The 27,494-nt window shown below is 40.6% G+C and overlaps 1 protein-coding gene across 1 annotated transcript in view; it reads right to left on the bottom strand.

Moving 5' to 3' along the window:
• The window catches only part of PTPRO (protein tyrosine phosphatase receptor type O), a 213,879-nt gene that overhangs the window by 59,537 nt on the left and 126,848 nt on the right, over nucleotides 1–27,494 (bottom strand). The window contains exons 3-10 of the mRNA XM_077807489.1: nucleotides 16,980–17,138; nucleotides 14,281–14,433; nucleotides 12,483–12,932; nucleotides 11,469–11,630; nucleotides 10,393–10,592; nucleotides 8,461–8,581; nucleotides 5,812–6,005; nucleotides 1,580–1,691 (exon numbers count right to left, since the gene is read on the bottom strand). Of these exons, the coding sequence (XP_077663615.1) occupies nucleotides 1,580–1,691; nucleotides 5,812–6,005; nucleotides 8,461–8,581; nucleotides 10,393–10,592; nucleotides 11,469–11,630; nucleotides 12,483–12,932; nucleotides 14,281–14,433; nucleotides 16,980–17,138 (1,551 nt within the window). The remainder of the gene's footprint in view (nucleotides 1–1,579; nucleotides 1,692–5,811; nucleotides 6,006–8,460; nucleotides 8,582–10,392; nucleotides 10,593–11,468; nucleotides 11,631–12,482; nucleotides 12,933–14,280; nucleotides 14,434–16,979; nucleotides 17,139–27,494) is intronic.

Here is a 27,494-nt window from a genome sequence, read left to right on the forward strand (position 1 = left end):
GCAAGATATTGGAACAGATGGACCAATGGACCATCCACTCCCATATCCTGCTTCCAAAAGTAGTCATTAACTGAAGCTCTGGGGACAGCAGCCTCCTTCTCCTTTAATGCATCTTTGATCCACCTGGCCAGTTATTTATTGCTGCACAGGTGGTCTGCAAACACTGTCTCAGCTTGTATAATTATTATTAAGCATCCTAAAATTACACAACCCTTTTTTGAAATCCATCCACAGTATTTTATTGGCTTTTTTTAATCTGGAACAACTTTTTAAACCTATTTCTGGGGGCGGAGGTACATAGTGTTCCCAAAGGCAATATATGTTTACTTCCATCTTCAACCCTGAAAGTGTTACCGATATGGGGATCGCCTTGTCAATAGGAGTTTATGGTGCTCAGCCTCTCCAGGAGTTGCTCACCATCTTGCAAAATTGAACCCCAAGAATCTGAGTGGGGAGTGAAGGGGCATCAACCTCACTCAATGACCCACTGGGAGACAATGAAGCCAGCTGAAGACCTGGCTGTATGTGATTTGCCCAAGGTCACAGAGGTAGCCTCTCAAGTGTCAGTCCGGTGCCTTGACCCCAAGACTGTCCTCCCCCCGACCCATCCCCTTGCAATGAACAGAGGTAACACTTACCAGCAAAGACCAACAGGGAGTGTGAAAAAATTGTAGCACAAAACATGGCCAGCTTCATTTTGCACTAAAATAAACAGCCCTACATTATTTATGCTGCAATAAATGTCAGAACAATTTAATGTGTGTGAACTGTGGGGTGTAGACTTAGATACCGTGAAGGGAAAGAGATGGGGAGAAAAAAGAAGGACTTGGAAAGGTAAAAATATAGGGAAAAATATACTTTGTTTAGTTTTAGGTCCCATAGTAACTGAAATACATAAAATTTACAAAAGCTCCCTTAGCTGCTCTATAATAATATAGCTCCCAGCCGAAGCATAATCCAGAATTAGAACAATCTTTTGTCTTGGCTGAATAGGCAAGTTGTCTGGGCCTCTGACACGTTTCCTGACTAAACTTGGTCTTTGGCTGAGGCAGAGGCCTGCTCTAGCTTGGAAACCCATAGGCTGAACAAAGCCTTTCAAGGGTGGAGCACATCTTTCAAGGTTGGGCAGGCTTATGTCTAAGCAAGGCTTCCAAGCTAATGTCAGTCAAAGGCTAAATCTTCCAAAGCCAGAGCAGGCCCCTGTCAACCCAAGCTCCCAGAATAGACGGAATCTTTCAAAGCTGAGTCTTTATAACTCCTGACCCCTGCCCTCTCTTAACTCCAGCCAATCAGCAATCACTCATCACAAGAGAGCTACACAAATTCAGTAATAAAGTGGGCAAAACTAATGGTGCATGAAGGTGCAACTCCTGGGGCAGGTCAGCAATGAAATGATGTCTGTAATGAATCAAAACTATCTTCACATTTTTCCCTACCGGGCTTTACAATTAAATTCTAAAAAGCCCCTGCACAAATATTTACAGGTGAACACCACCATAATCTTTCTAGATATGTTTCCTCAGCACTCACATTTCCCCTTGCACTCCCTCCATCAACCACTTGCCATGCTGCTGCTTACCTGTTATGAAGCTGATGGTAGAACTGTCACAGCAGCTCAATTCTGGATCTCCCCAAGTCACCATGGTAACCCGAAAGTTGTAATACCAAGCGGGCAGTAGATTGGCTATTTTCTGAAAAGAGACAGCAAATGGCAAGTCACTCTTCAGTAGAGATTTTGTCAATGTAAAACATGACTGCCACTTGCTATAGAATAGATTTACTACTGCCACAATGGGTACAATGTTGCTGACTTGAGTGGAACAGTGCCCACGTAAATCTGTGGTTAATTGATCCCATTTTGAACTTTTAGATTTGTAAACTATTTTCAAAGAGAGAGAAAAAAGTAGGGCTAAATTCTGGTAGATACTTGGAAAGCAGTTTAACTCTTCACCTCTTTTTTCTCCCAGAAAGGAGTGCAATGATACATTTAAAAAGCTACAATAGCACAGACCCATATCCTGTTGCAAGACAGCTGCCATTCGTACATACCATTCCCAGGGATCATTTGCACCCTGATCTTGTACTCGCCCTAAGGATGTGTGGCTTTACTCCAGTGAGTACACCATTGAGCACAAGGAAGCTATTTGCCTGAGTAAAGATATTCATATATGTAAGTGTTTGCAGGATCAAGGCTTTAATTTGTGCAATGGGCAACGCACAGAGACCATTTCCTAGCCATGGAAACCATATTGTGTACAAACAAACATGCGGGAGCAGGGATTTGCTCATGTCCCAACAATCTCATTGATTTCTAGAGCTGGTCCAAAGTTTTGTGATGGAAGTTTCCTGTCAGAAAATGCTGATTAGGCAAAATCAAGGTATTCCACGGGAACATGTGGATTTCAATGAAATTTCATTTTAAAAAAGCAGAACTTCTTGTTTTGATTTGTTGTTTCAAATTTCATAATATAAATATTCTCTGTTTTTCTGTCATACTCTAGACAAAGGGGAATTCAACCCAGAACATTTTTAACTACATTTTCAAAAAATCATTTTTTATCAAAGCCAAGTCAATATGTTTTTTTCAGGGGTTGTTAGTGTTGCCCCAGAGCACATGATTCTGCAATATCATAGAGGCCAGAATGGTAATGGTTATAGGGAAACTTCAGGGGCAGTCTTAGAATGGTGCATTGTGGGGCATTTCTAGTGAACCCACAAAATCCAAAGACTTAAAAGTCTGAAAATAATGTTATAAAGTTAGTTAAGCCATAGTGCCATGCAGCCCAGTCAGAGATGGGAGTCAGCAATCACTAATTTACTATTTAACTTTGCAGTTCATCTTTAAGAAACTTTTACTTTCATTTCCACAGTACAGTGACAGCTAGGCTTGGCAGAATTCAATTTTTATTTTCTTATAATGTTGACAGACAATATCAATGTTTATTTCTACGCATTTTTTAGAATTTTAACTATTTAAATTTTCACAGTTGTGGGAAATGACACAGGGAGTCAGACAGTTATTGAATGACAGCAGACATGACGATTTAAAAAGTTAAAGCTTTAAAACACACAAATTGTCAACATCTCACGTCAAAATATACATCCTTATGTAAGCAGTGTCAGGATGAGCTCCACCCTGACATCTGGTGGTGAGGCGTGGCAAGTTGTGGAAAACAATTTCAGGGGCCGATCTCATTTGCATAGGCACACCCACCCTGCCTAGAATGAGGCCATAGCTGCCCAAATGGTCACTTTGGCTGCTGTGGGATCCCCAGTGTCTCTGTTATTGGGGCAGGAAGAATAAATTGTTATTACCCTGATTATGGGAACTGTGCTGGGAACTGTACTTGGCCTTTTGTTATGATGGAGGCACTCACCATCAACTGAGTAGCACTCGCTAGGCAAGGGTCATGGGTTCCAAAACTCTGTGAATTGAGAGAGGTTGGGGACAAGTATTAATACTTGGTGGCATGGGCCCCTTGGTGAGGGCCTTACATGCTAATTGCACTTCCTCCTCTCTCCACTGTGGAATATCAGAGCTAATTTTGATTTCATTAGGAGTCTAGTTACAGGCTGCTGAGCTCACTTTGGGCTAATGGTGCACCAGCACTGCGGCTGCCCTACTACAAGCTGAATTCACCAAAGAGCTGAACTGACTAGAAGCTGAAGTCACTGAGCATTGTGTTAAGTAGTGGGGGAGCCTGAAGCTATATTGTGGAGAAGTTTGCGGGACGGCTGGAGTGCCTTGTGGACAGGCTGGTGGAGCAGTTCATAGGACGGCGGGAGCTGCTAGTGGGACGCGGAGCAGTTCGTGGGACGGCAGGAGCTGCTTGTGGGCCGCAGAGCAGAGCGGTTTGCGGGGCGGCTGGTGGAGTGGAGCGTAGTGGAGCGGCGCAAAGACCTATGGAGCTATGGGGCGGTCAGCTTCAGATCATGTAAGGTGCCTTTTACCCCCGCCCCCATCTCCACCCAGGTTGGGAGGTAAAGCTCTGCAGATAAATTTTTGAACTCTGGGGCTGCCCTGACAGGGACAGAGACTTTTGGGACTTTGGGTGATTTGGGGTTGCTGGACTCAAGAACCAAAGGGAAAGGGCATGCCCCAATTTGCTTGGGGTGGGTTTTTTGCTCATGGGTTGTGTTATGAATCCTGTTGGTGGTGTTTCCCCAACATAATGCCACATGGTTTCTCTCTGTTATTAAAAGGTTTTTTGCTACACTCAGACTAGGTGCTTACGAGAGGGGAAGTACTGCCTCTTGGAGGCGCCCAGAGGGGGTGGTATATATTTGTCCCAGGTCACCGGGTGGGGGCTCGAGCTGGTTTGCATTGTGTTATTGGAATGGATCCCCTACATATTGAACCCGGCCCTTGTTGCTGCCAACTCTGATGGGCAGATGGGTTACACTTACATCAAAGCAATAAGTTCTTAAGTAGCATTCTTCTTACTTTGCTTATCTGTAAATTTAAATTATTGTTGATGGAAATATTTTTTCATTGTTTTGTGTGTGTTTGGTGAAATTGACATTTACCAATACAAATCTAATCCTTCCAAGCAAAGATTTAAATCAAGATAAAGGACTTCTAACTCCTCGTCTCTGCATGTACTTCCCATCAATATAAACTAGAATTGCACACAACAGTGAACAATGTTACTTGTCATCAACCATCTTGACTTCTGAAGCTTCCTATTAAATGTCATTATTTCTAAGATCTCTTGGGTTTTACTCTAATTCTGCTGCATCATGATAATGACAAATTAATTACTCATTGAATAGTTTATTTTGCGTTCTCATTTCCTTAGAGTTTTATATTTTAAATTTACAGTTGCATGCTCAATTCCAATTAAACCAGTGTTATTATAATGACTACATGACTGGTGCTATGCATGAGTCACAAATCATTATAGTTTTTAGTAGGAGCAACACCTATTGCTATCCCTGTTTTTTGCATACTCAACTTCCTGAACAATTCTCCTTTTCAGCAGAAATTGTCTATGGTTTTTCTCAGTCCAAAGGTCAAGTTTTAACAAAATCCATCCATCCCCTCTTGACAGCTCGAAAAGCGTGTGTGTGTGTGTGTGTGTGGCAGGGAGGGGGCTGAGGGGATGAAGTGTACACTTCTGCTGAAAGTCCTCAATCTTGCAAAGTCTTATGCATATGCTTAAGCACATTTACAGGTTCAGGGCCTTTAAGTCTCTTTTGGCATGCACATAACTCAAAAACTAAATATTCCAGATGGCTCACTGACATTATCAATGTCAGTTATGTAGATGGGGCTTTATGCTATTTCCTCATGGAGATGCTACAGTTGCAAAAGTTTTTGACCACACAAGTGTGGAAGTGCACAGTAAATTTAGTGGGGAGTGGTTAATGTTTTAATTCTGTTGGGTCAAATCCTCTCACCTTGAACTCAGCCCTAGCAAATGAACTTTGCACAGGGAAGTCCTGCAAGGACTGAGGCTGGGAAGGAATCCTCCCTGAAATCTTGGAACACCAAACACCCATGGGCGAGAGTGCCATGTATAACCACTGAACCCACCCACGCTCCAGTGGAGGGAAGGTCCATCTACTATCCCCTTCCTAAACATACAATTAATAATTTGCACATGCATTAACTTTACCATGGTTTTCTGGCATTCCCTGGGGAAAATCTCTCTCTAATATCATGGTAAACCTCTATCGCATGCAAAAACGTCCAGGGTTTAATAGAATCTGATGTGTCTGCTGGTCAGTGGGCAAAAGCTGAAAGAAACATTACCAGGAGCAAGCACCATATGTGCAGGTGTGGGAGATAATCCGTAATGGTTACTTTACCACTGATGCAGTTAAGGAGACGGTAGCTGCAATTTCATAGTAGGTCGTCCACTCAGAGGTCATCATTGATGGGTTGAAGTAAAACATTTCTACAACATATTTCCTGAACACCCCCAGGTAAGGCCTGTTCCAACTGAGAATCACAGCTGTAGGTCCCAAAGGATAAAGCATCAAATCCTTTATTCCAGTGGGTACTATAAAACAAGAAAGTGGGGTTATTCACATTATCATTAGCAACTACACACATTTTCAGAGTTAGTTTTCTCTCCCCTTTAACCAGTTATTCATATTTTTGGTCCATTCTGGCAATAATTACTCCTGTGCATATGCCTAACAGCTTGCTTGGGACTCCACACAGAAGTAACAAGTTGTAGCATTAGTCCCTCAATTCTTATAGGTCTAAACTTTCAAAAATGACTACAGATTTTGGGTTCTTCCGTTTTGGGGTGCTCAACTGAGATGACTTGAAGAGGTCTGATTTTCAAAGGAGGGTGCTCAGAACTTTTTTGAAAATCAGGATCCTTTAAGGTGTCCCAGTGTACGTAGTCAAAAACTGAGGCATTAAAAATCACGATACTTGTGAAAGCGTTGACAATAAGAACGAATACTTTCATGTCTATTCAACCGTCCATGGAAAATATCCAAAAGTGCTTTACAAGCATTAGTTAAGACTCAGAACGCAAGTGTTATTATCTCTGTTTCATAGACGGTGAAATTGAAATAGAGAGAGGTCAAGTGATTTGAACAAATCTCTCACACAGCCAGACTCTACAACCTTTATTCATTCTGGAAAGCACTTAGATGTTTACTTTAATGGGACTATCTGCTTAAGTAGGTATTCCTCAACATGAGTAAAGGTTGCAGAGTCTAATCCACTCTGTGTAGGTGCCAGAGCAAAGAATAAAACCCGGAATGCCCGAATGCAATAGAGCACACAAAATCATCCATTCTCTCATAAATCTATCCTTTCAGCACCTTCTCAGAATCTGTTGATATCTTTCTAATGAAACTATGACACTGAGGAGGAAGAGGAGAACTACTTTTAGTAAGTGTTATTTCTCTTATTTTTGCTTCAGCCTTAACCACCACCAATAATTTCATCAAACCAAACCTTTTAAATAGGAATTTGAATGATGAATTTGCCCTTGTTTGCCTGTGTTGTAACCAAGGGAAAATTCACAGTCACACGTTGTTGTTTGAGTCCATGACATGTCTAATTTTGTTACAAAATCCAGATAAGATGATATACCTAGAAATGGCCTTTGGGCAAGAACTTTACATGTGTGGGAGCTATGCATGGGTTCAGGACTTAGAGAGGGTTACCTCCTCTTCTTCTTTTTTTTTTTTTTTTTTTTTGGTTTAGCTTTTCAAGTAAAAGCAGAAATTTGAAAATGTTTCAAGTCTTTACAGCTAGTGAAAAAAACTCTGGCAGCCCAAATATTTGTGAAAAACATGGGAAATCTGTAAAATTTGCCCAATATTTGATATTTCACAGAAGTTGGACACAAGCTGTCTCTAATGACCTCCCCAAACTCCCCCCCCCCCCCATTCTATTAAAAATACCTTCCTCACCAATTTATAGACTACTTATCTGGACATATTGCCTTAGACCCAGATCCTGCAATTGGCAGTGTGTAAGCAGACTGCTTGGACTTTGTGGGGCTCTGGGCAGGTCTTATTTAGTTAATTTTGTCATTTTCTCTTTTTCCTTCCATCATGGACAGTGCGTAGTAGTGTGGAGAAGAAACAAGAAGTGATAATTGCTAGTCACCTGCTTTCTTTCAAGGCACATGACAAGCCAGTGACAGAACCAGGAAAAAAAAGCAGGTCTCCTGAATCTCAGTCCAGTGTCTTAGCCACGGTGGCACACTGCATCCCACGAGGGGCATTTTCTCAGAAAACCTGTTAGCTTAAAGTTGGGTTCCTAAATCTATGTACAAATTAATGGCTTAATTTCAAAAGTGCTGAACTACTCTCAGCTCCCGCTGAAGACATTGACTCTCATGGGTGCTCCGCACTTCTAAAAGTTACACTATTTATTTAGGTGCCTAAGCATAAATATAGGTCTCTAACTTCAGGGCCCTTCATTTCTCAATCTTAGACATAACTCCTTGTATGTTGGAGTGAAAGCCTAATCCTATAACAGGCGGTGTCACTCCTTTCACTGAAGACACCTTCAGATACCTCATGCACTTCTTCCCATCCTCAGTAATGGAGTTAAACAACACATGAAAAATAATCTCTTTTAACCACCAACATGGCAAGCATACCCAGCAAAATATGCTACACTTCTGAACAGGCTCTGAATGCATCTACACTGAGGCTGAAGGTATAACTTCAAGCTGGGGTAGATGTACCTGTGCTAACTTGGATCAAGCTAGCATGCTAAAAATAGCAGTGCAGCCACCGTGCACAGGTGGTGGGATGGGCTAACTGTCCCAAGTACAGTCCCATCTGGAGTGACTAGTCTGTCCCATCGCCTGTGCCGACTGGTATTGTCAGCATGCTAGCCTGACAAGAACTAGCGTGGGTATGTCTACCCGAACGGGAAATTACACCTCCGGCTCCAGTGGAGGAACACCCCAAGAGATCTAATAGATAAGCTGTTCAAAACAAAAAGTCAGTTTGAATAGTAGACGCATGGGTTACCAATGGCAAATGTAACAGGATCAGAAGGAGGTCCAACCAATGGGCCTTTACGTAAATAAATCACAACCTGGTACTGGGCACCGGGAACAAGATTTTCAATGATGCTGTTGCTTGAATTCACCTATCAGAAGGGGAACAAATAAGACACAAAGTATTCATTTGGTGAGTAAGAAAGAAAAAAGGAGGGCTGCAATAGTACTCACCTCGTTGCATTTCAGCAGCAAAGGACATGATTCTGAACCTACTGCAGTCAATGGCGAAATGTTGATTAATTCAGTGAAAACAGGATGGCCAAATGCTGAGATGGGAATTGTGACTGCTCAGCCCATTGAGCTCACTCCTGATTTGTCACAGAGAATTACCTGAGTATAAGGTCAGTCATGACAACAAGAAGCCATTTACATTGTGTATATTGTATGGTAATGAGACTAGAGCACCAGATTCCTCTCGGGTGTAACTCTGTGTTTACATACTGTGGTTTCAATAAACATCTGGGATTACTTTGTGGCCATCTAATTCATCTGCAGCTATGTGAGCTAAAGGCAATATTAGAATAGTATTCTAACCTCATGAGAGTCAGGGTGTCAGTTGATTGCTTGGGTCAGAAGGGAATTACCCTCTCCTGCCCCTCAAGTACAGCAAATTAGCTAGGGGCCTTATGGATTCCCCCCCTGCATTTTGAAGCATCTGGTACTGAAGAATCGCCATAAAAGCCTCAGCTCTGAAGCATCAGGTACTGGCCAGTGCCAGAGGCAGGATGCTGTCTAGATGGTGGAGTCAGTCCAATCCAGTATGACAAATCTTATATTCTGAAGAGTCAGTAAATGTACAGAGCAGCCCTGGGAAAAGTATCTTTTACTACATCTTTTCAGTGAATTGGAGAAAGATGTTTTTTCAGCAACAATCTTAGTGCAATTGCTAACAATTTGTATTACCAGCATGAAATTGCATAAGCAGCTGTCAGCATGAAGAATGTTTTATTACTATGCATGTGGAGATGCTAGTGCAACTGTCAATCTAGGGAGCTCCTTTAGGAAGGTATGATACATTTTATTTATAGACAAAGGGAGAAGGAATGGATGAACTCTGTACCAAGTCTTACTTCTTTCTGCTTGCCAGGGAGTATCCAAACAAACGGCCATCAATAATAGAGGCAGGAGAACCTGGCTGAGTTCTGGTTAGAGGTTGGCAAACGTTCAATGAAAATAATTTAAAAAGCAATACAAATACTTTTCAAGCAAATTCTCAGTTTTTATTCAAATAAATGGTCATGAATACATTTTTTGCAGTGCTCGTGAAGCTGTCATTCAGGCCCACATTCTAACCACAAAGTTCAATTAACCCAAACCAGAACATCTTCCTCTATTCTACCTCAAGGTTTTTTGTCATCACATCATAAACCACTTCTGGTTAACCTGAACCCACAGAAGTCTGAATTTGTACTGGCTGGGATGCAGCTAGAACATGGGCAGTTTGGATTATTTGTACTTGCACCCTTTACTCAGACCTGTCACTACAATGGCCTGAATTGAAACCTCAGAGCCCATCATCCTCAACTTTGGGGACATTTAGAGCTAGATATTATTCTACATGAAAACTTTAGCCCCAGTTTAAGAAAAAAAGTATGCACGTGCTTAAAGTTAAATATACACTGAAATGCTTTCATGAATAGGAATGGACTTTAGCACATGCTTAAAGTGTTTTAATGAATCAGGGCCTTATGGATGGTGTCTTATCTCTGCTTAGACTTGTGTCACTGCAGTGGTGTGGATTATTATTGCAATAATGTTCATAAGTGTATAACACTGCTTATGGACTGATGGATAAAACTTCGCTTCTTACACAACCCAGTGGGCAACATTATAATGAGGGTTACTGAATGTGTTTCTTTTTCTTACTGTATTTGAGGAGTCTATATTTTCTGCCCTTTACCTCGGTGCAATAATGCTTTTCAAGTCTTTGACTCTGCTTTTGCTTCTGGCAGGTCAGTGACACAACAGACACTATCGTGTTGTTGCTGCTGCTGTCTTGCGAAGACGTCCAGGACATTAAGGCAGTGGTAGAACTTAGCACAGTCACACTCACATGCTGGGGCTTTTCTGTCAGTTCTTCAATCCATTCCCCTGTCGGACCTAAAAAACATTTCCAGAGAAGAACACATAAGACAGGCCACATGCCTGGCTTTACCCTGTGCATTTAGGGTGCCTGCATTTACGTCTTTTAAAACATTCTGCTGTTAATAGTTAATTCGTGCTAGTGAAAGGTGCTGAAATGGCAGCCCTTTACACCGACAGACCCAGGGCAGAACTGACAACAGCAGAAAGAGCTCCCCACGCTGCCCCACCCGTAAGACTCACTGCTATAGTACAATGTAGTTTGGTCTCCAAGCCCAATCAGCTCTTGGTCTCTGCTGCTGAGATGGCCCATTAGTGCCAATAGCAACAGTCTGAGCGTGTATTCCGCTCCCCGACTTCTGTACATTTCACAACACAAAGACCAATTAGCCAGATAAAGGGAGAGGGAGGGGTAACTTCTCCCCACGTGCTTCCTGTGGATACCTCAGTCTTGGCAGGCCACCAGAAAGGTTTACAAAATCTACCTAGAATACTGAGAGTCTTGAGTCTTTTGGGATTTGATAGGACAAGCAAAGAGCACCTAATAAATCTCTGTGCCGTCTTAAAGGCTTTCAAAGCAAACTGAAAACAGCATTTGTTCCTAGATGTACACATTTATATGTGTTTTAATACAGTACAGTTAAATGTAAATGTGTATTTCCAGGAACAAAGAATATAAGTCATACTTACAGGATAGGGAAGCAATGACTCTGAAAAACATTTGGGGCTCATGGTGGGTAATCAGCTGAAGATGAGCTCCTAGTGTGATGTTGGGGGCCAAAAGAGCTAAAGCGACCCTGGGATGCATAAATAGGGCAATCTGGTTTCATTTATCACACCTTATACACTGTTAAAGATACACTGTATGGGCGAAATCATCACTTAGATACTTACTGATGTAAAAACTAAGCGTTTTGGCTGATTGACTTCTCCGAATTTCACAAGATCCAGAGGAACTAAAGGTTGTCACAGATAACTTATATTTCCCCGGTTCTTTCAGTTCAGCAATAAATTCGTGAGTATCCTCACCTACCGTCAAAAATTCTGTGGAGTTCTCTAAATCAGGGAAGAAGAAGAAGAAGAAGAAAAAGAAAGTGCGAATTAACTGAAATTTGAGAGGGCTCTGGCTACTGAGGAACTGATTTGTATTGGATATGCTTATGCTGCCTCTGCTGCAGGATGAAAAGGTATTGAAGAGATCTGGATTTATGCAGGTAGTTTTATTCCCTTGCTGTCAGCCCAAGAATAATTAATGACCGAGGCTCATGTATAGGTGTAAAGTAATAATAGACCATGGTCAAAATTTCATTCAGTAACACTGATGATAAAGTAAGATTGTCGTGACCATGAAACACTTGAAAGTGAAAAACAATGTAGAAGAAGAAGAAGAAGAAGAAAAGGGTTTGCTATGTTTTCTTCTCTCCCCTTATTGTTCTGAAAAATTTCCTTGCCCCAAACAGCAGAAAGTCGAGGAAAACTGGTTGTCATAAAGGGCCAGTTGAAAAATCATCTGGAGAAGTGGATGAAAAATCTCTAGCACAGGTTACCTCACCATTGCTTTATGATGCATTAAAGGCCCTCCCCCATTCCCCACCAACCACCCCCTAAACACCCTACAGAACATGTTTTTCAGCTTTCCATTTAGAGACACTTTTGCCTGAAGAGAGAGAAAGGTAGGCTCTCTTTTACTGCAGGTTCCATAGGGAAACTTCTCCAAAGGCAGGGACAGCTGACCAGAAACAAGAAAACCATATATTACACAACTAATGCATATTCTTATGTCCATCCCCGTTTTGCAGACGCACAAAATTTGAATGAAAATACTTAAGGTTTGCTATCCCCTAATTATTCTGAGGAGAAGAATTCACCACTAGGAATGATATAAAAAAGGCCTGGGTTTTACTTTACCTTCTCTTTCAATGTTAATATGGAATCCATCAAATGCCGTGGGTGGTTTTGGTGGCAGCCAGCTTAGCACCATTTGCACAGGGAGGAAAGAGGGAGGTTCTGAAGTAAGTTTCTCTGACATGCTGGCTGTACTGGTGTTCTCATATTCACTGGGAACTGCATTGACAAACTCATCTTCACTCTCTGGCGATTCATCTTCATTAGTCCACCAGTATGGTTGGGATGTAGTTGTGTAATCAGTGCTGTTATAGTGGTAATCAGGCCATGAATAAGAGGTGTTTGCTGAGGGAATTTCAGTTGGATCATTAGAAAAATGGGTAAGTTTCTCTTGCCCTATTACATCCTGTAGTCCCATGAATGATTCTTCTGGGAAATTCCCACTGTGTTCCTCCCAGGTATTCTTGTTCATCTGTACAATTTGGACAGAAATATTTCGAGGTGGGTAGGGAACTAGAAGAGAAAAGATTTAAAAAAACCAAGCAATAGGTATGTTTAATATATTCCTACAGCGGTTAGTTAATTTATCATGGAAATTAGCATGTCTAGTTTACAGCAAGAGAAAATACACAATATTTTGAAATTCTTTGTTCTTTCTATTAAGATTCTTTTCTTGCTTATACAGGTGTAAGCCAAGACTAACTCCTTATGGGTAAAACAAATGTAAACTGAGAGAATAATCAGGGCTAGAATGTACAGGAGTGTAATAGTGTAGATTTGGGGACAATGTAATAAATTTACTCACGAGTAGCCCAACTAAGTTGCTCTGATGTGAGAACATGAGTAAAAATAATCAAGTGCTTGTTTGTAAATTGGGCTCTTTGTTTCTTTCATTGTACCTTTTAAATCCTCTTGTGCATGGAAAATTATTTTTGTGGAACTGTGAAAGTGTTGAGAAATACTGAAAAAATATCTTAATACACAGCACATCAACTCAGGATGTAAAATGTCATCCTGGTCACTATATGGCTTTTCCCTCAATTTTAGCAGCCAGCTTTGTGCAAACATCTAGAATAAAGTTAACGCTTTATATCAAGGGAAAGCTTGATCTTAAAATTTCAGATGATACAGCATGGGTTTCTAACTGGAGAATTTTGTACAATAGCTGCTGTAACAGACTGCAGCCACATTCAGTACCTTTGTAGACTGTACTGTATTAAATTTATGAATGTTCTGTGTAACATTGTGGGCTAGGAATTGTATTTAGCTCCATGGGAGAAGGATTACTGCAGTTCATCCAGGAACTGAAAAACAGTGGGGAGTGATTACTGCAATCCCTGAGATTGTAAAAAGCTCCAGAGAAATGCTACCTCTAGGATGGTTGGCATATACTAGTTCCAACAGGTACGAAAGGCCTAAGGGGAACAAAGAAAGGGCGTTTGGTGTAAAAAGCTGAGTTTAAACAGACTAATGGCCTTCTCTTTCTGATCCAGCCAACGGACATAACCTTTGGTCCCAGTAGGGGCCCCAACACTTGCTGAAATGTTGGAAGGACTTTGGCCTGTCAGAGCCCCCATAGGATTGATGGCCAATTTCTGGTCCGTTTGTTACCTGTTATATGTTTTCTCTTTATTCCTTTACTCTTAAATAAATATATTCTGCTGTGGAAAGAGGTGTGTGGTAATTTGTAACTGCTGGCAAATTGCTTCTTATCCCTGGAGAGAAAGCCTAGAATATCTTGTTTTAGGCAGTACGTACTTTTTATAAGCAAATGTTCATCATGGAAACACTGAGACATTACTCCTTGCACTGTGTTGCATGTAGACATGCTGTCAATGGTATATAAACACATTTTCTTCACCTGTTCTGTGCTGTTTGGGTTCATGCCTGACACCACTATATTCCACTAGCGTGCTTTTGTTGAATGTTGCTTCTGACACCAACTGAAATGTGATGTTGCTGTAGCATATTCCTGGCAGCCAGTGATTGAAAACTGTTTTACCTTTAAAGAAATCTGTAGAAGGGAAAAAAAACACACAAACAAAAAACCAACAACCCAACATACATCAAATGTTCACTTTCAGATAACATGGTGGCACACTTTAAATGAGCAATATTTTGGATATTTAACATAGGTTAGCCCAGTTTAAGTGATAAAATGCCAATAATTGAGTTTGCCAGTGTTTTTCCTGATTGTCAAAGGTACTTAGATGCAAAAAGCAGCAAAATAAACATGAACGATTTTCCTGGGAAAGATCATTGCAACTGGCAACCCTATTCAACATGACAGTAGCATATAAAAAAACAGCTAATAAAAAGAAAAAAAGCTTCCAAATCCCTGTAACAACTGCATACAAGAGTTCGCTGGTCTTCTAGTGAATTAAGACATCATGTTCAGAATAAGATAGTCAATGGACAACTTTCATTGTACACATAGCAGAAATGGGCCCAGTTTGTAATGCCGAGATCTGGGTTAATCTCTAACATTAATGCATGTGGGAGTGAGGGGAAATTCGGGCTATTTCGGGGGAGGGGGGTGGACTTTGTGGCTGATTAATGCCTGCCTCAAATAAACAAACAAAAAGCCAGGGTGCATTTATTTATTTATAGCAGCTGTACAGCCATGAAGTCAACCATTGGTTGAGGCTGACAAATATTGCTGTCGATTTCACTACTCCCCCCACCCCTTGGAACAGCAGTGCATGGCAACTCTTATGTAGTGACTTTATGTATTATGCATCCAATAAAATTCATTTGCTTGTTAGGGCAATTCTGTTGGCTATTGTGCAATTCTGAGCAAATAAGGTATCTACAGTATTAACCCTTTGGGTACTGTGTGTGTATATATCCAGATCCTTTTGTCACTTTTCAGAGTTATTCTCACAGGACAAGCTCATTCGCATCGGATACTATAGACTCTACTGAATTCAGTGGGAGTATCTTCAGATTTAAACCAGCATAACTGAAGGTAGAATATGATCTGATTCATTGTCATCACATTGCCATGGAATGTTAGGGGTGATTACGTTTTCCCAACCCAAAATACTTTCAGGATAACATTCAGTAAATTGCAGCTGATTCTGCAAAGCTGGCTGAAAACTCAGTGAAACAAATCTTTTTTTTTTTACCAACACATTCATTGGGATGGCATTTCCCCTTTAGGAGAAGAGTCTAAGCCTGGAAAATTTCAGCCCACAAGGTGAATATTTCAGAAACTTATGAATGAGTGGAGACAAAAATCTTATCATGGAAACGGTTTAGCAGCAACTGTAGCTGTTGCTGCCAAGCATTCACTTATCACGGAAACAGACCGAGCTGTGGTATGGATTGTGGGAACAGACACCAAACTTGCCTAACAGGTTAAGGGAGAAAATGAAGAATACTTTTCCATTTGAAACCTGAAGAAGAGTTTATGTGCTCTGTCATGAGAATATAATTTCCTGAGCTGTGATGTACAGTAGAACCTCAGAGTTATGAACGGACCAGTCAACCACACACCCCACTGGGAACCGGAAGTACACACTTAGGCAGCAGCAGAGACCGCCCCCCACCCCCAAAGCAAATACAGTACAGTATCCTGTTAAATGTAAACTATTTTAAAAAAATAAAGGGAAAGCAGCATTTTCCTTCTGCACAGTAAAGTTTCAAAGCTGTATTAACTGAGTGTTCAGTTGTAAACTTGGGAAAGAACCACCATAACGGTTTGTTCAGCGTGACGAACAACCTCCATTCCCGAGGTGTTCGTCACCCTGAGGTTCTACGGCAGCTGCGGCCCTCACACCAGCACTCTGCTTGTGTAGGAAGCACGAGAGGTCTTCAGTCAGCACCATTGTTTTACATTTCTTTGTCAATCACCTGTTATCTCATTTTAAGCCCTTCTGAGGTAATAAGACGTTCCGATGTTACAATTCATAACATTAATACCTGCTACAGTTAGCTGTTCAAGCAACTAATCTTTGGTCTTGGGCACTCGGGGTGAAATCCTGGCTTTTGACCTTGACATCAATATGGCCAGAATTTCACCCTATATCTCCACATGAGTTCTATAAACTAGATTGTAGCTCTTCTTCTTTCTGACTTTTTGGCTACGAAACAGCACTAAAAGAAGAGATTAGAACATGTTTTAGATTCCAGTGAACATGTCTACTTTGAGATGTCATAAATTGGGAACCCCTTGCCCAATTAATTTAAGTTTGGATGGGAAAATTCTATCCTATCCTCAGTGTTCATGTTCCAGTACTGAGGACAATATTCCTTTCTCTGTGGATATTAGAGCTAGGACAGGAATTGGCCTTAAAATTGAAGATGAGTGGCCATCTCAACTACGGAGAGGTTCCTACCTCTCTATAACATATAGGCTATTTAAATGGGTAGTTATAATAATAAATATAAAAAATAATTAGAATCACTAATTACGTTAAACCTACAGGTTACTTGACACTCCTTTTTATTTTCCTGTAGATTCAACACCAATAATGAAGTGTCAATAGATGGTTGATACTTATATTAACCATATTTGCATTGTTTTCAATAGTTTTTTTTTCTTCTTCTTCTTCCTACCTTTGTATAACATTGTTCTATAGTCTTTGCCTTCCCAATAGCTTATGTTTACTCTGGTGAAAACATTGTACTTCTCTGGATACTGAATTTCAAACAACACTCCCGTTTCTGGAGATGGTTTGTAGTCATAGATAGAAACGCTGCTTATGGGAAGAGGTTCTAAAAGACATACAAAAAACAAGCAGAAAATGGGAAGAAAGGAACATTATTAGGCATACAAAAAAGAGAGAGAAGATTTCACTCAATTTTAATCCCTTAATAAGAAATCATATTATCCACTTCCATATGAAATAGAAATTCTTAAGACACATTGGTTGAAATCGTGGCCTTGATGATGTCAATGGCAAACCCACCATTGACTTCACTGAGACCAGAATTTCAGTCCATGTGTCCCCAGCTCATTCACTATCCACAAAGCTTATTCCTTTCAGAGGATGAAATTCACCCCTATGCAGAGAGCCAGCAGAAAGCCTGTGCAATGTTGGTACAGCTTAAGCCCCCAAAGTGAAGCTTAAATGGGAGTTAAGTCATGCATAGTCCGTGTGCTGGCTCTCTGCATCGGATTGAATTTCTTGTCTTTATTACTTTTCCTCATAACAAAGATGGGCCCTGACTATAAAACAAACAAATAAAAACAAAAAAAGGTTTGAGGGTAGAGCAGGGCGAACAACAGATTTTTCAGTTCGCTGGCAATTTCGTAAAAAGATTGGAAAAAGTTTCAAGTCAAACCAAAAATGAAAACTTCCAGTTTTCAGCAAATTAAAAAGTTGGAAAAAATAGTTTTGGTTCAAATGAAACATTTTGTGCAACTTAAAATGAAATGTTTCATTAGGATTTTGAGCATTTTTTTAATGTTTTAAATTTTTGTAAATAAAATAAGAGGAAATTTTGGAATGAAAAGTTGTTCATAATTTTGAAAATGTCAAATTGCAAAATGTTTTAGTGTTGTTGAACCGAAATTTTTCACTGAAAAGTTTCGGTCAGAAAAGTTCACTCTGTTCTCCTTTTGGGTGCTTTGGGGTGCCTGATGTGGATCTGAACTTTTCAGCTCACTCCCATCTCTACAGCAAAAGAATATCAATGCAATGCCAAAGCAGGAAGTACAAGACTTTTGTATCTTCTTGTATCTAGAGCAAAAAAAATATTACTTTCTATTTTTATACGTTCTTGTTTCTATCTGTCTATTTTAGGTACTTACATCCCCACCACAGTAATATCTCAGTGTCTCATGATCTTCAGTGTGTTTATCATTGTAATACTCCTGTTATCACCCCTGTTTTACAGATGGGGAACTGACTCACAGAGAGCTTAAGTGACTTGCCCAAGGTCACACAGGAAGTCTGTGGTGGAGCACAGAATTGAACCCTAGTCTTTTTAAGTTCCAGCACTGGGCCTTCTTTTGTCTAGTCTTGTTATAAAGTAAGAAAAATGGGCCCAGATCCTCAACTGTTTTTTACTAAAGCACAGAGATATTAAATGATTAGTCAAAGATTGCAGAGGTAGTCTGTAGTAGAGCTGGAAACTGAATCTAGATTTCCTGAGTACCAGTACAGTACCTTAACCACAAGATCATCTGTCCTCATTACTACCTTCTTCTCGATAAGCCAGTTCAAACAGATTAAAAAAACAAGCCAAGGTGGCCCACAAATAAGTTGGCATATTGGGGAGCCAACCTAGTATCCATGGCTTTCCCATGGTTTGGACAAAGTGTTTGTTGTTGAATATAAAATTGTTATGGATGAGGATGAAATGGACGGGTTTGGTAATGTGTTTGGGGTGGATAGCGGAGGCTTGTTGGTTAGCAGTCTTCCTGCTTCTGATGTACTTAAAAAACATTTTGTTATTACCTTTTGAGTTTTTGGCTAGCTGTTCTTCAAACTCCTTTTTGGCTTTTCTTATTACATTTTTACATTTAACTTGGCAGTGTTTATGCTCCTTTCTATTTACCTCACTAGGATTTTACTTCCACTTTTTAAAAGATACCTTTTTATCTCTCACTGCTTCTTTAACATGGTTGTTAAGCCACGGTGGCTCTCTTTTAGTTCTTTTACTGTGTTTTTTAATTTAGGGTATACATTTAAGTTGAGTCTCTATTATGGTGTCTTTAAAAAGTGTCCATGCAGCTTGCAGGGATTTCACTCTAGTCACTGTACCTTTTAATTTCTTTTTAACTAACCTCCTCATTTTTGCATAGTTCCCCTTTCTGAAATTAAATGCCACAGTGTTGGGCTGTTGAGGTGTTCTTCCCACCACAGGAATGTTAAATGTTATTATATTATGGTCACTATTTCTAAGCGGTCCTGTTATAGTTACCTCTTGGACCAGATCCTGCACTCCACTCAGGACTAGATCGAGAGTTGCCTCTCCCCTTGTGGGTTCCTGTACCAGCTGCTCCAAGAAACAGTCATTTAAAGTATCCAGAAATTTTGTGTCTGCATTTTGTGACATGTACCCAGTCAAATGGGGATAATTGAAATCCCCCACTATTACTGAGTTCTTTATTTTGATAACCTCTCTAATCTCCCTTAGCATTTCATCGTCACTATCACTGTCCTGGTCAGGTGGTCGATAATAGATCCCAATGTTATACTCTTATTAGAGCAAGGAATTACTATCCATAGAGATTCTATGGACCATGTGGATTCATTTAAAATTTTTATTTCATTTGATTCTACATTTTCTTTCACATAGAGTGCCATTCCCCCTCCCCCCTGCACGACCTGTTCTGTCCTTCCGAAATATTTTTTACCCCGGAATGATTGTATCCCATTGATTGTCCTCACTCCACCAGGTTTCTGTGATGCCTATTATATCAAAATTCTCCTTTAACACGAGGCACTCTAGTTCACCCACCTTATCATTTAGACTTCTAGCATTTGTGTACAAGCACTTTAAAAACTTTGTCACTGTTTATTTGTCTGTCCTTTTCTGATGTGTCAGATTCTTTATATGAATGTTTCTCGTCTGATCTGGCCCATACTTTATCTTCTTCCATCCTCTCCTCCTGACCAAAACCTAGAGAATCGCTATCAATAGACTCTCCTCCAAGAGAACTCTCTGCCCGATCCACGTGCGCCTCTGCAGCAATCTGCTTTCCCCCATCTCTTAGTTTAAAAACTGCTCTGCAACCTTTTTAATGTTAAGTGACAGCAGTCTGGGTCCACTTTGGTTTAGGTGGAGCCCATCCTTCCCGTATAGGCTCCCCCTATCCCAAAAGTTTCCTCAGTTCCTAATAAATCTAAACCCCTCCTCTCTACACCAGCGTCTCATCCACACATTGAGACTCTGAAGTTCTGCCTGCCTACCTGGCCCTGCGCATGGAACCGAAAGCATTTCTGAGAATGCCACCATAGAGGTCTTGGATTTCAGTCTCTTTCCTAGCAGCCTAAATTTAGCCTCCAGGATGTCTCTCCTACCCTTCCCTATGTCATTGGTACCTACATGTACTATGACCACCGGATCCTCCCCAGCACTACTCATAAGTCTATCTAGATGCCTCGAGAGATCCGCAACCTTCGCATCAGGCAGGCAAGTCCCCATATGGTTCTCCTGGTCATCACAAACCCAGCTATCTACGGTTCTAATGATCAAATCTCCCATTACTAACACCTGCCTCTTTCTAATGACTGGAGTTCCCTGCCCCGGAGAAGTAACCTCAGTGTGAGAGGATACCCCAAAATCATCTGGAAGGAGGATCCCAACTATGGGAAGGTTTCCCTCTGCTCCCGTTGATTGCACTCCTTCTCTGGGCCTTACATCCTCTTTAACAGCGTAGGGGCTCTCTGACAGGAGGTGGGACAAATCTACAGTGTCCCGGAAAGCCTCATCAACATACCTCTCTGCCTCCCTTAGCTCCTCCAGTTCCACCACCCTGACCTCCAAAGCCCATACATGGTCTCTGAGGGTCAGGAGCTCCTTGCACCGAATGCACACATATGCCACCCGGCCACAGGGCAGGTAATCATATATGCTACACCGAGTGCAATGAACAGGATAGCCCCCACTCTGCTGCTGGGCTTCTGCCTGCATTCTCTCCTACAGCTACCTAGGTTAATGATAGGGTTTTTGTTTAAATCAAGAAGTTTTGATTTTTAGGTAGTCTCAGACTTCTTGATTCAGCTGGGACAGGAAGCAGAAGTCACAAAATTCTAGAAAGAAAGCAGTGAGTTTGGCATTTCTGTCCTAGTTGCAATCAGAGAATACTGGTCTTCTTGGAAAATAGAGTGAAAAATCCCATTAGATGAAACTATTTTCTACACTAAAAAGCATTGACCTATTGCAGCTAAACATCCACACATTTGAATACCTACTACTTATTCAAACTCAATTTCCAGGACTCTCAAACACCAATACATATTGTAATGTGGGGAGTCTGTGAAGAATATTGCTGACAACTCCTGATTTAATAGCCCAGAAATAGATAACAGCAAAAGCAGATCACAGAATACAAAGCCTTCCATCTTTTTTCTATTGAGTCTATTCCCATCTTTTCAACTGAAATAAGTGGCTGATTTGGTTATCCACATGACCACAGAGTGCATATAATAGCTCTTACACATGGTAGTGCTTAAAATATCAATAACAATGTCTGAATAGTACAACTCTTAGCTACAAGCCATCTTTCACTATCATGGGTCTGCCTTGGGCTCTTTCTTCTATTATCTCATTCAGATTTTGGCCTTCCTTATTATTGTAATAATTACGGCAACTTTCTAAGTCAGTGATTGAATTATCCAGTTATTTCTTCCTAGGACAAATCAAATAAAGGGTGGAAGTTGTATTCATTTTTAATTCAAATTATTTTGGTTCCTGATGTTTTTTATTTAATTAGCCTATGATTGAATTAAGTGGAAGATGCTGTGGATTGCTGCTGTTATATTCCATTTACCTTCCTCTCTCTTTGGCTTGTGAAAGATGCTAGCACAGTAATGTGAGTGAGAACATGGAATTTAGAGAATCTCCCATCATCCTATTCCCTCTGCCACCAAGTCTCCTAATCTAAGCCAATTTCACACTCTTTGAAATTACAGGGACACTCTATAGATAAAAATAATGTTCTGTGTTTAATTTCTCATAACTTGGGTTACTAGCAGCTCCCTTGGTTATTAAAGCTTAATGAATATGTATACCTATTTTCCTTTTCATCATATGCATTTAATTTATCACACCACATGAAGAATGAAATTAGTGACTGGTCAGTTTCACTTCCCTGCTCTCTCAGCATTTAGGGCCCAATCTAGCACTCAATCTTTCCATTTACTTCAATGACCCTTAACAAATACCTAAAACAGTCCTATTAGAAAGATGCCAAAGTGTTTGGGTTTCCAACACTTCAAAGGAATATTTTAAAACAGTCTCTCTCACCCTATGCATTCCATTTGCATTTCATGTTTTTAAAAATAATAGAATATTTTTCTATAAATTTTAAGATTTTATTTGTAAACCCTCCTGTGTGGCACAAAAATAATGTTTTTGAAGTGCTAAAACCTACACTTGGGCATAGATGATTTCAGTGTTTCTTTTAAATAAGATTTAATAAATTTATTCAACCACAGTGTCCTTTCATTTTTAGATGTTCATAGTATATTATGCCCATGCAGAGCAGTTTGCAGGATCAGGACCTACACCCATACCTGAACTTTAGCCTGCCTGTGTTTTGGATGCACACAGTTGTGTTTCTTCTGTAGGTCTCAGAATCTGCTGCTCCCATTGCAACCAATTTCTCTTCTTGTCTATTGAAATTTTAACTTCATCATTTTGCCTGGACTCCCTTGCCCTTTTGTATTTAATTTGTTACCTGTATTATGCAAATGGCATGTGAGAATAATGGAAGTTTGCAAACCTAGACCAATTTCAGATGCTAAATCCTCCATAAAGCCTCCAATCAGTGTCAGTCGCATTAAAGTTTTATATGGCAATTTCAATCCAAGAAAAATAACATGTACATTGAAAATTACCTCCCCCTCCAACCAAATTTCCCAAATAAACTTCTTTTTAATCTTCATAAATCTGCATGCCCTACGTTGTGAATTCATTATGGGTTGCCATGCTAAGGTGGATGAAGTATTACACATGGTTGCTAGAAATGAGCCAGGGATTAACTCCCTTACCCATTGCACCCAAAAGTAGATTAACAATGACTGACATTTATATACTGCCTTCCATAGAGAAGAATCCAAGAGCATTTTTACAAAGCAAGGCCACCATATGCAGACACGTTCTCACATGTGGTGTAATTTTGCACACAAATAGTCCCATTTGAAGTCACTGAGGCTACTGACATAAATTATCAACAGGTATAAGTTTCTGCAGTATCAAATTATTATTTAATTGTATCATGTTATTGCCTATATGCCCCAATCAGGATAACAGCTCCATTTTGTTCCATCACTAAAATGCAGCCACCTTTGGGGTGAAATGCAGCAGCTATTTAATGCATGCAGCAACATCACACTAAGGTTTAGGATAGGTAGTGAAGAACACCATTGCCACTGTCGGAGAATTAAAGTAGAGATACCAACTGAAATGTTCTAGTGTGACTAGTGATTTGGGGGGCCTCAAATTCTAGGGGCCCAGCTTAGTACACGTTAGAGATGAAAGATCATATCAAAATCGGGGCCTCCATGTTTAACACAACCCAAACTCTTTCAAAAAGTTTTACATTTCGTCTGAGACATAGTACCCAACCTCCTCCTACGGCACAGATTCTATGATGCTTTGGAGGGAAGAATGGCATCTAGTGAATCAATAGTGCCATTTCCTGTAGCATCTACTTTGACATTCAAGTATTAACCCGTTCCAATACGGATTACTTTCTACGAGCTGATGAAATTACAGTCCCCAAAGGTACAGCTGCAGGCCAGTAGGGAGGAGGGAAAAAAGAAAAAGATCTATGGGCAGAATTCTCTTCATACAAAACTATTTTTTCAAAGTTTTCCCATGAGGAATCAGTGGCTTTTGAAAAACTAAGATATTTTACAACCTTAAGCTTCTAGTTACAGGGCAAAACAAATATCAAGCAGAACTGTTCTTAATGGTACCATGTGTCCTGATTTAATTTCCCAGTTGAAATACAAGGGTTTGGTTTTGTTTTGTACAGAGAGGCACATGGTAATTTTGCAGCATGCTGCCTTCTCTACTCCTTTAAATGTGTAAAGCTTGTTCTCTCAATGGGATTAACCCCACAACCAAAACAACAAAAAAGCAAATAAATATGGAGTCAAAAAGCTAGGCAGCACTGATGTAACTCAGCCTAGCAAGGCGTCTCAGAATAAACCTTCGCGAATATCATTAGACTTAACAAAATCAAGTCTCCTGACTGGAAAGGGTGGGACATGGGTGAGGGGTTTTAGTCACTGGTTTTAGAGTTACTTTCTTTATTGCTTCCAAAACTACTATGTAACTAACTGGGACTTAGCACATGTCAACACAGCAATCAGAGATGTGATGACACCTCAGGTAAGCATCCCCCGCCCAAGCTTAATCTAGTTAGAACAGAAGCCACTTTAAGAGCAGAAGGGAGTAGTCTTTAAACAGCACCACAGCATCACACATCACTATTATTTTTTTAACCATATCGAGTGCAGGCTCCAGGGGAAGAGTAAAGCTAGATATACAGAACGCAATTATTCATGCCGGAATTTGGCCAAGACACCAGGGTTAACACACCTACTCTTGTAAAAACTGTCACGGGATTTTTTTTCATGACAAGTGGTCAGGACCTCAATTTTACCTCTTCTTCAGCAGTAAAGTGTCCAACAAACCATATTGAACACTGGTTCAGTACTGAATCAGCAGGAAGAGTGCCACCTTCTTATCACCAATACCACATTCTGTCTTGCAGGTCTCCCATCTAAGGGCAGATCATAGCCAGTTCTGCTCACTCTGATGAAACCACAATCCAAAATAAATTGGCAACAGATTCGATCTGGTCAATTCACTAAATCTAAGACTGAGAGTTCAGGTATAGCAATCACTGGACCCTGCTACAGTCTCCAAATATGTGGACTATAGAATCCAGATAATCCAGGCATACATGATGCTAAAGACAGCAGAAGCTCTATGTTCTGTGGAGTTTTGACTAGTAGTGAGAAAGTCCTGAAACCATTCTAACTAGGGACACATGAACATACTCCCAATAAGTGAAACTGGCAAACTCTTCCTTTTTTATTAACCTCAAACTTTCTGACATCCATCCCAACATTCTCACTGCAGCAAGAGGGACTGTTGGATATTGAAACTACTTTCTCTTTGAAAATAAACCCCATTTGATCTCACAGAGAAGGTCCAAGTTAAAGATGACAGCCCTATGTGGCAAGAAAAAAAATTCTGATCTCTTTCTTCCTTTGATGAATGCAGCAAAAATTCTGTCAGACTTCAGTGGGGTGAGATTTCACCCTGTGAAGAGAGATTTTCTTTTTTGTCCACCTGCTGAGAGAAGAACATCATACAAGGAACTAGAATAGGGAAAGGAAATCAGCTTGTAGGAATATTGTATTGGAAAGCAGAGAGTTCTCAATAGAGAGAGCTTTTCTGTGGGTCCCTGAGGGGAAAAGCCTCTTTCCCCATACACTGCTCTGGTCTCAGTTGCCCTAGCACAGGATCGAGATGAAAGACGATAGTGGTATGTGGTGCCACTTCACAGACACTTCTGCAAATATCAGTAAGCCCAGAAGAACTGTTGTGAAATGTTTAAGGACAGCCTGGGGACCAATTGCAGTCAACATCATTTATCTCAAAGAGTCAGGCATCATTGGCTACATAGCTTGATTTATCCCATGGCAGCCTAACACATGTGGCCAGTTTGTAGCTGGTGTAACCTGACAGAAGTCAATGGCGTTGTATCAGGATGAATTTGCTCCAGGATCCATGCCGTAGCATGTCACAGATTACATAAGTCTATTTTTCACATGGTCACACTAAGTCAATGATATTTAACAGACAGAGAACCTATGGCACAGGGAAATATATGAATCTATCCTAATTACCTAACTGGTTACCACAATGTCAGACTTTTCCTGATCAAATACCCTTTCATTGAAACATCCCTCTCCTCAATTAGTGAGCTTCTTGAGAAGGCTATGATATTATAGGGGGGACTAGTAGCAACCCATATACTTAGGTTGCCCATGCTTTCCATTAGGAAGGATTCTTGCAACCTTTTCTTTGATAAGTTCTTATACCTGCATTGTTTAGAGCAAACCTTTGACTTTCAGCAGGGGAATGTCCTTAGGCTACAGATATGTATTTACTTCATCCCAGGAAACTCTGTTTAGCTTTTACTAAATATTGTAAGTTCAGACTTATGTCTCTGGCAAAGCAGCAGCAGAGACTGTACTGGGAATAGTACTGGGGGGGGGGGGGGGATTCTTCTGAATTTGTTTCCCAAGCAAAAAAAAAAAAAAAAGGCAGATTTGGCAATACTGAAACAGTTTGCAAATTCATGTCATTTTTGCTTAATTGTTTCAGTCCATCTGCTTCCCCTTCCCCCACAAAATAATCCAAAAAAGTCAAATCCTTTGGATACTTTGAATGAAAACAACTTTTTGTTTTGAACTTCCCATCATTTAATTTATTTTTTAATGTTAATAAAACACTTGAAATGGAAATGAAATGTTTTTTTCCCCAACATGAAATCATTTTCCCCCACTGCTCACTGAACATGTTTTAAAACTTTATTTTGGGATCAACCCCAAACCATCCCCCCCGCCTCAATTTTTCAGTTGCCAGTGAACTGAAACATCTGTTATTTGCACAGCAGTACCTGGGGACCTCCATGGAACTGCCAGACCAGCTGCAGGGTGCTGAGCTGGTATCCCTTATTGATCAATGCTCCAACTCCATCTGGGGATATCACTTGGGACTGGAGCACTCCCAAGTAGGGGGAGAGAAAGAAAGCTAGCCCAAGCTCTATACAACCAGAGCCTATACCCAGGGTGTGGCCCCAGCAGCCCATCACTCCCTCTGGGGGCACTATATGGATCAGGAGCTCTCCCAACTCCCAACTCCTGGGAATAAGTGGGGAGTAAGAGCTGGGCTGGGCTCCTACCACCTTCAACTGCCCCATGCATTTGGACCCAGTGATTCATCCTCCATTAGGAAATAACAGCCTTCTCCTGCTGGCAGGCAGCTAATGTAGCCAGTCCTGTCTCTCAGGTGGTAGCAGTCTATACTGTGGTGCTGAAGGCTTAGGTTTCAAACCCTGAAGAAGATGCTCGCTGAGGTGGTGTTACAGATGTTCATAACCAAATTTGTTTTTACCATTTTCCTTTAAAAGCAAAATCTAGGAAATGGCATTTTAAAAATTACATTCAAAGGACACTATTAAGGTTGCAAGGAAGCACTCAAAAGTTAGGAAATGCCACAATACTTCTGGAACCTTAACTCAGCCGCCTTGTGCATCTTTAATTACATGAGCATAAACTATTTTTTCGACAGGTCCCTGTCTTATTACGTGGCATTTCCTAACTTTCAAATGCTTGACCTTGCAATTCAAATGATGTTCATCGAAAGGAC

Source organism: Eretmochelys imbricata, chromosome 1 (genome assembly GCF_965152235.1).
Source record: "Eretmochelys imbricata isolate rEreImb1 chromosome 1, rEreImb1.hap1, whole genome shotgun sequence".
Lineage (NCBI taxonomy): Eukaryota > Metazoa > Chordata > Testudines > Cheloniidae > Eretmochelys > Eretmochelys imbricata.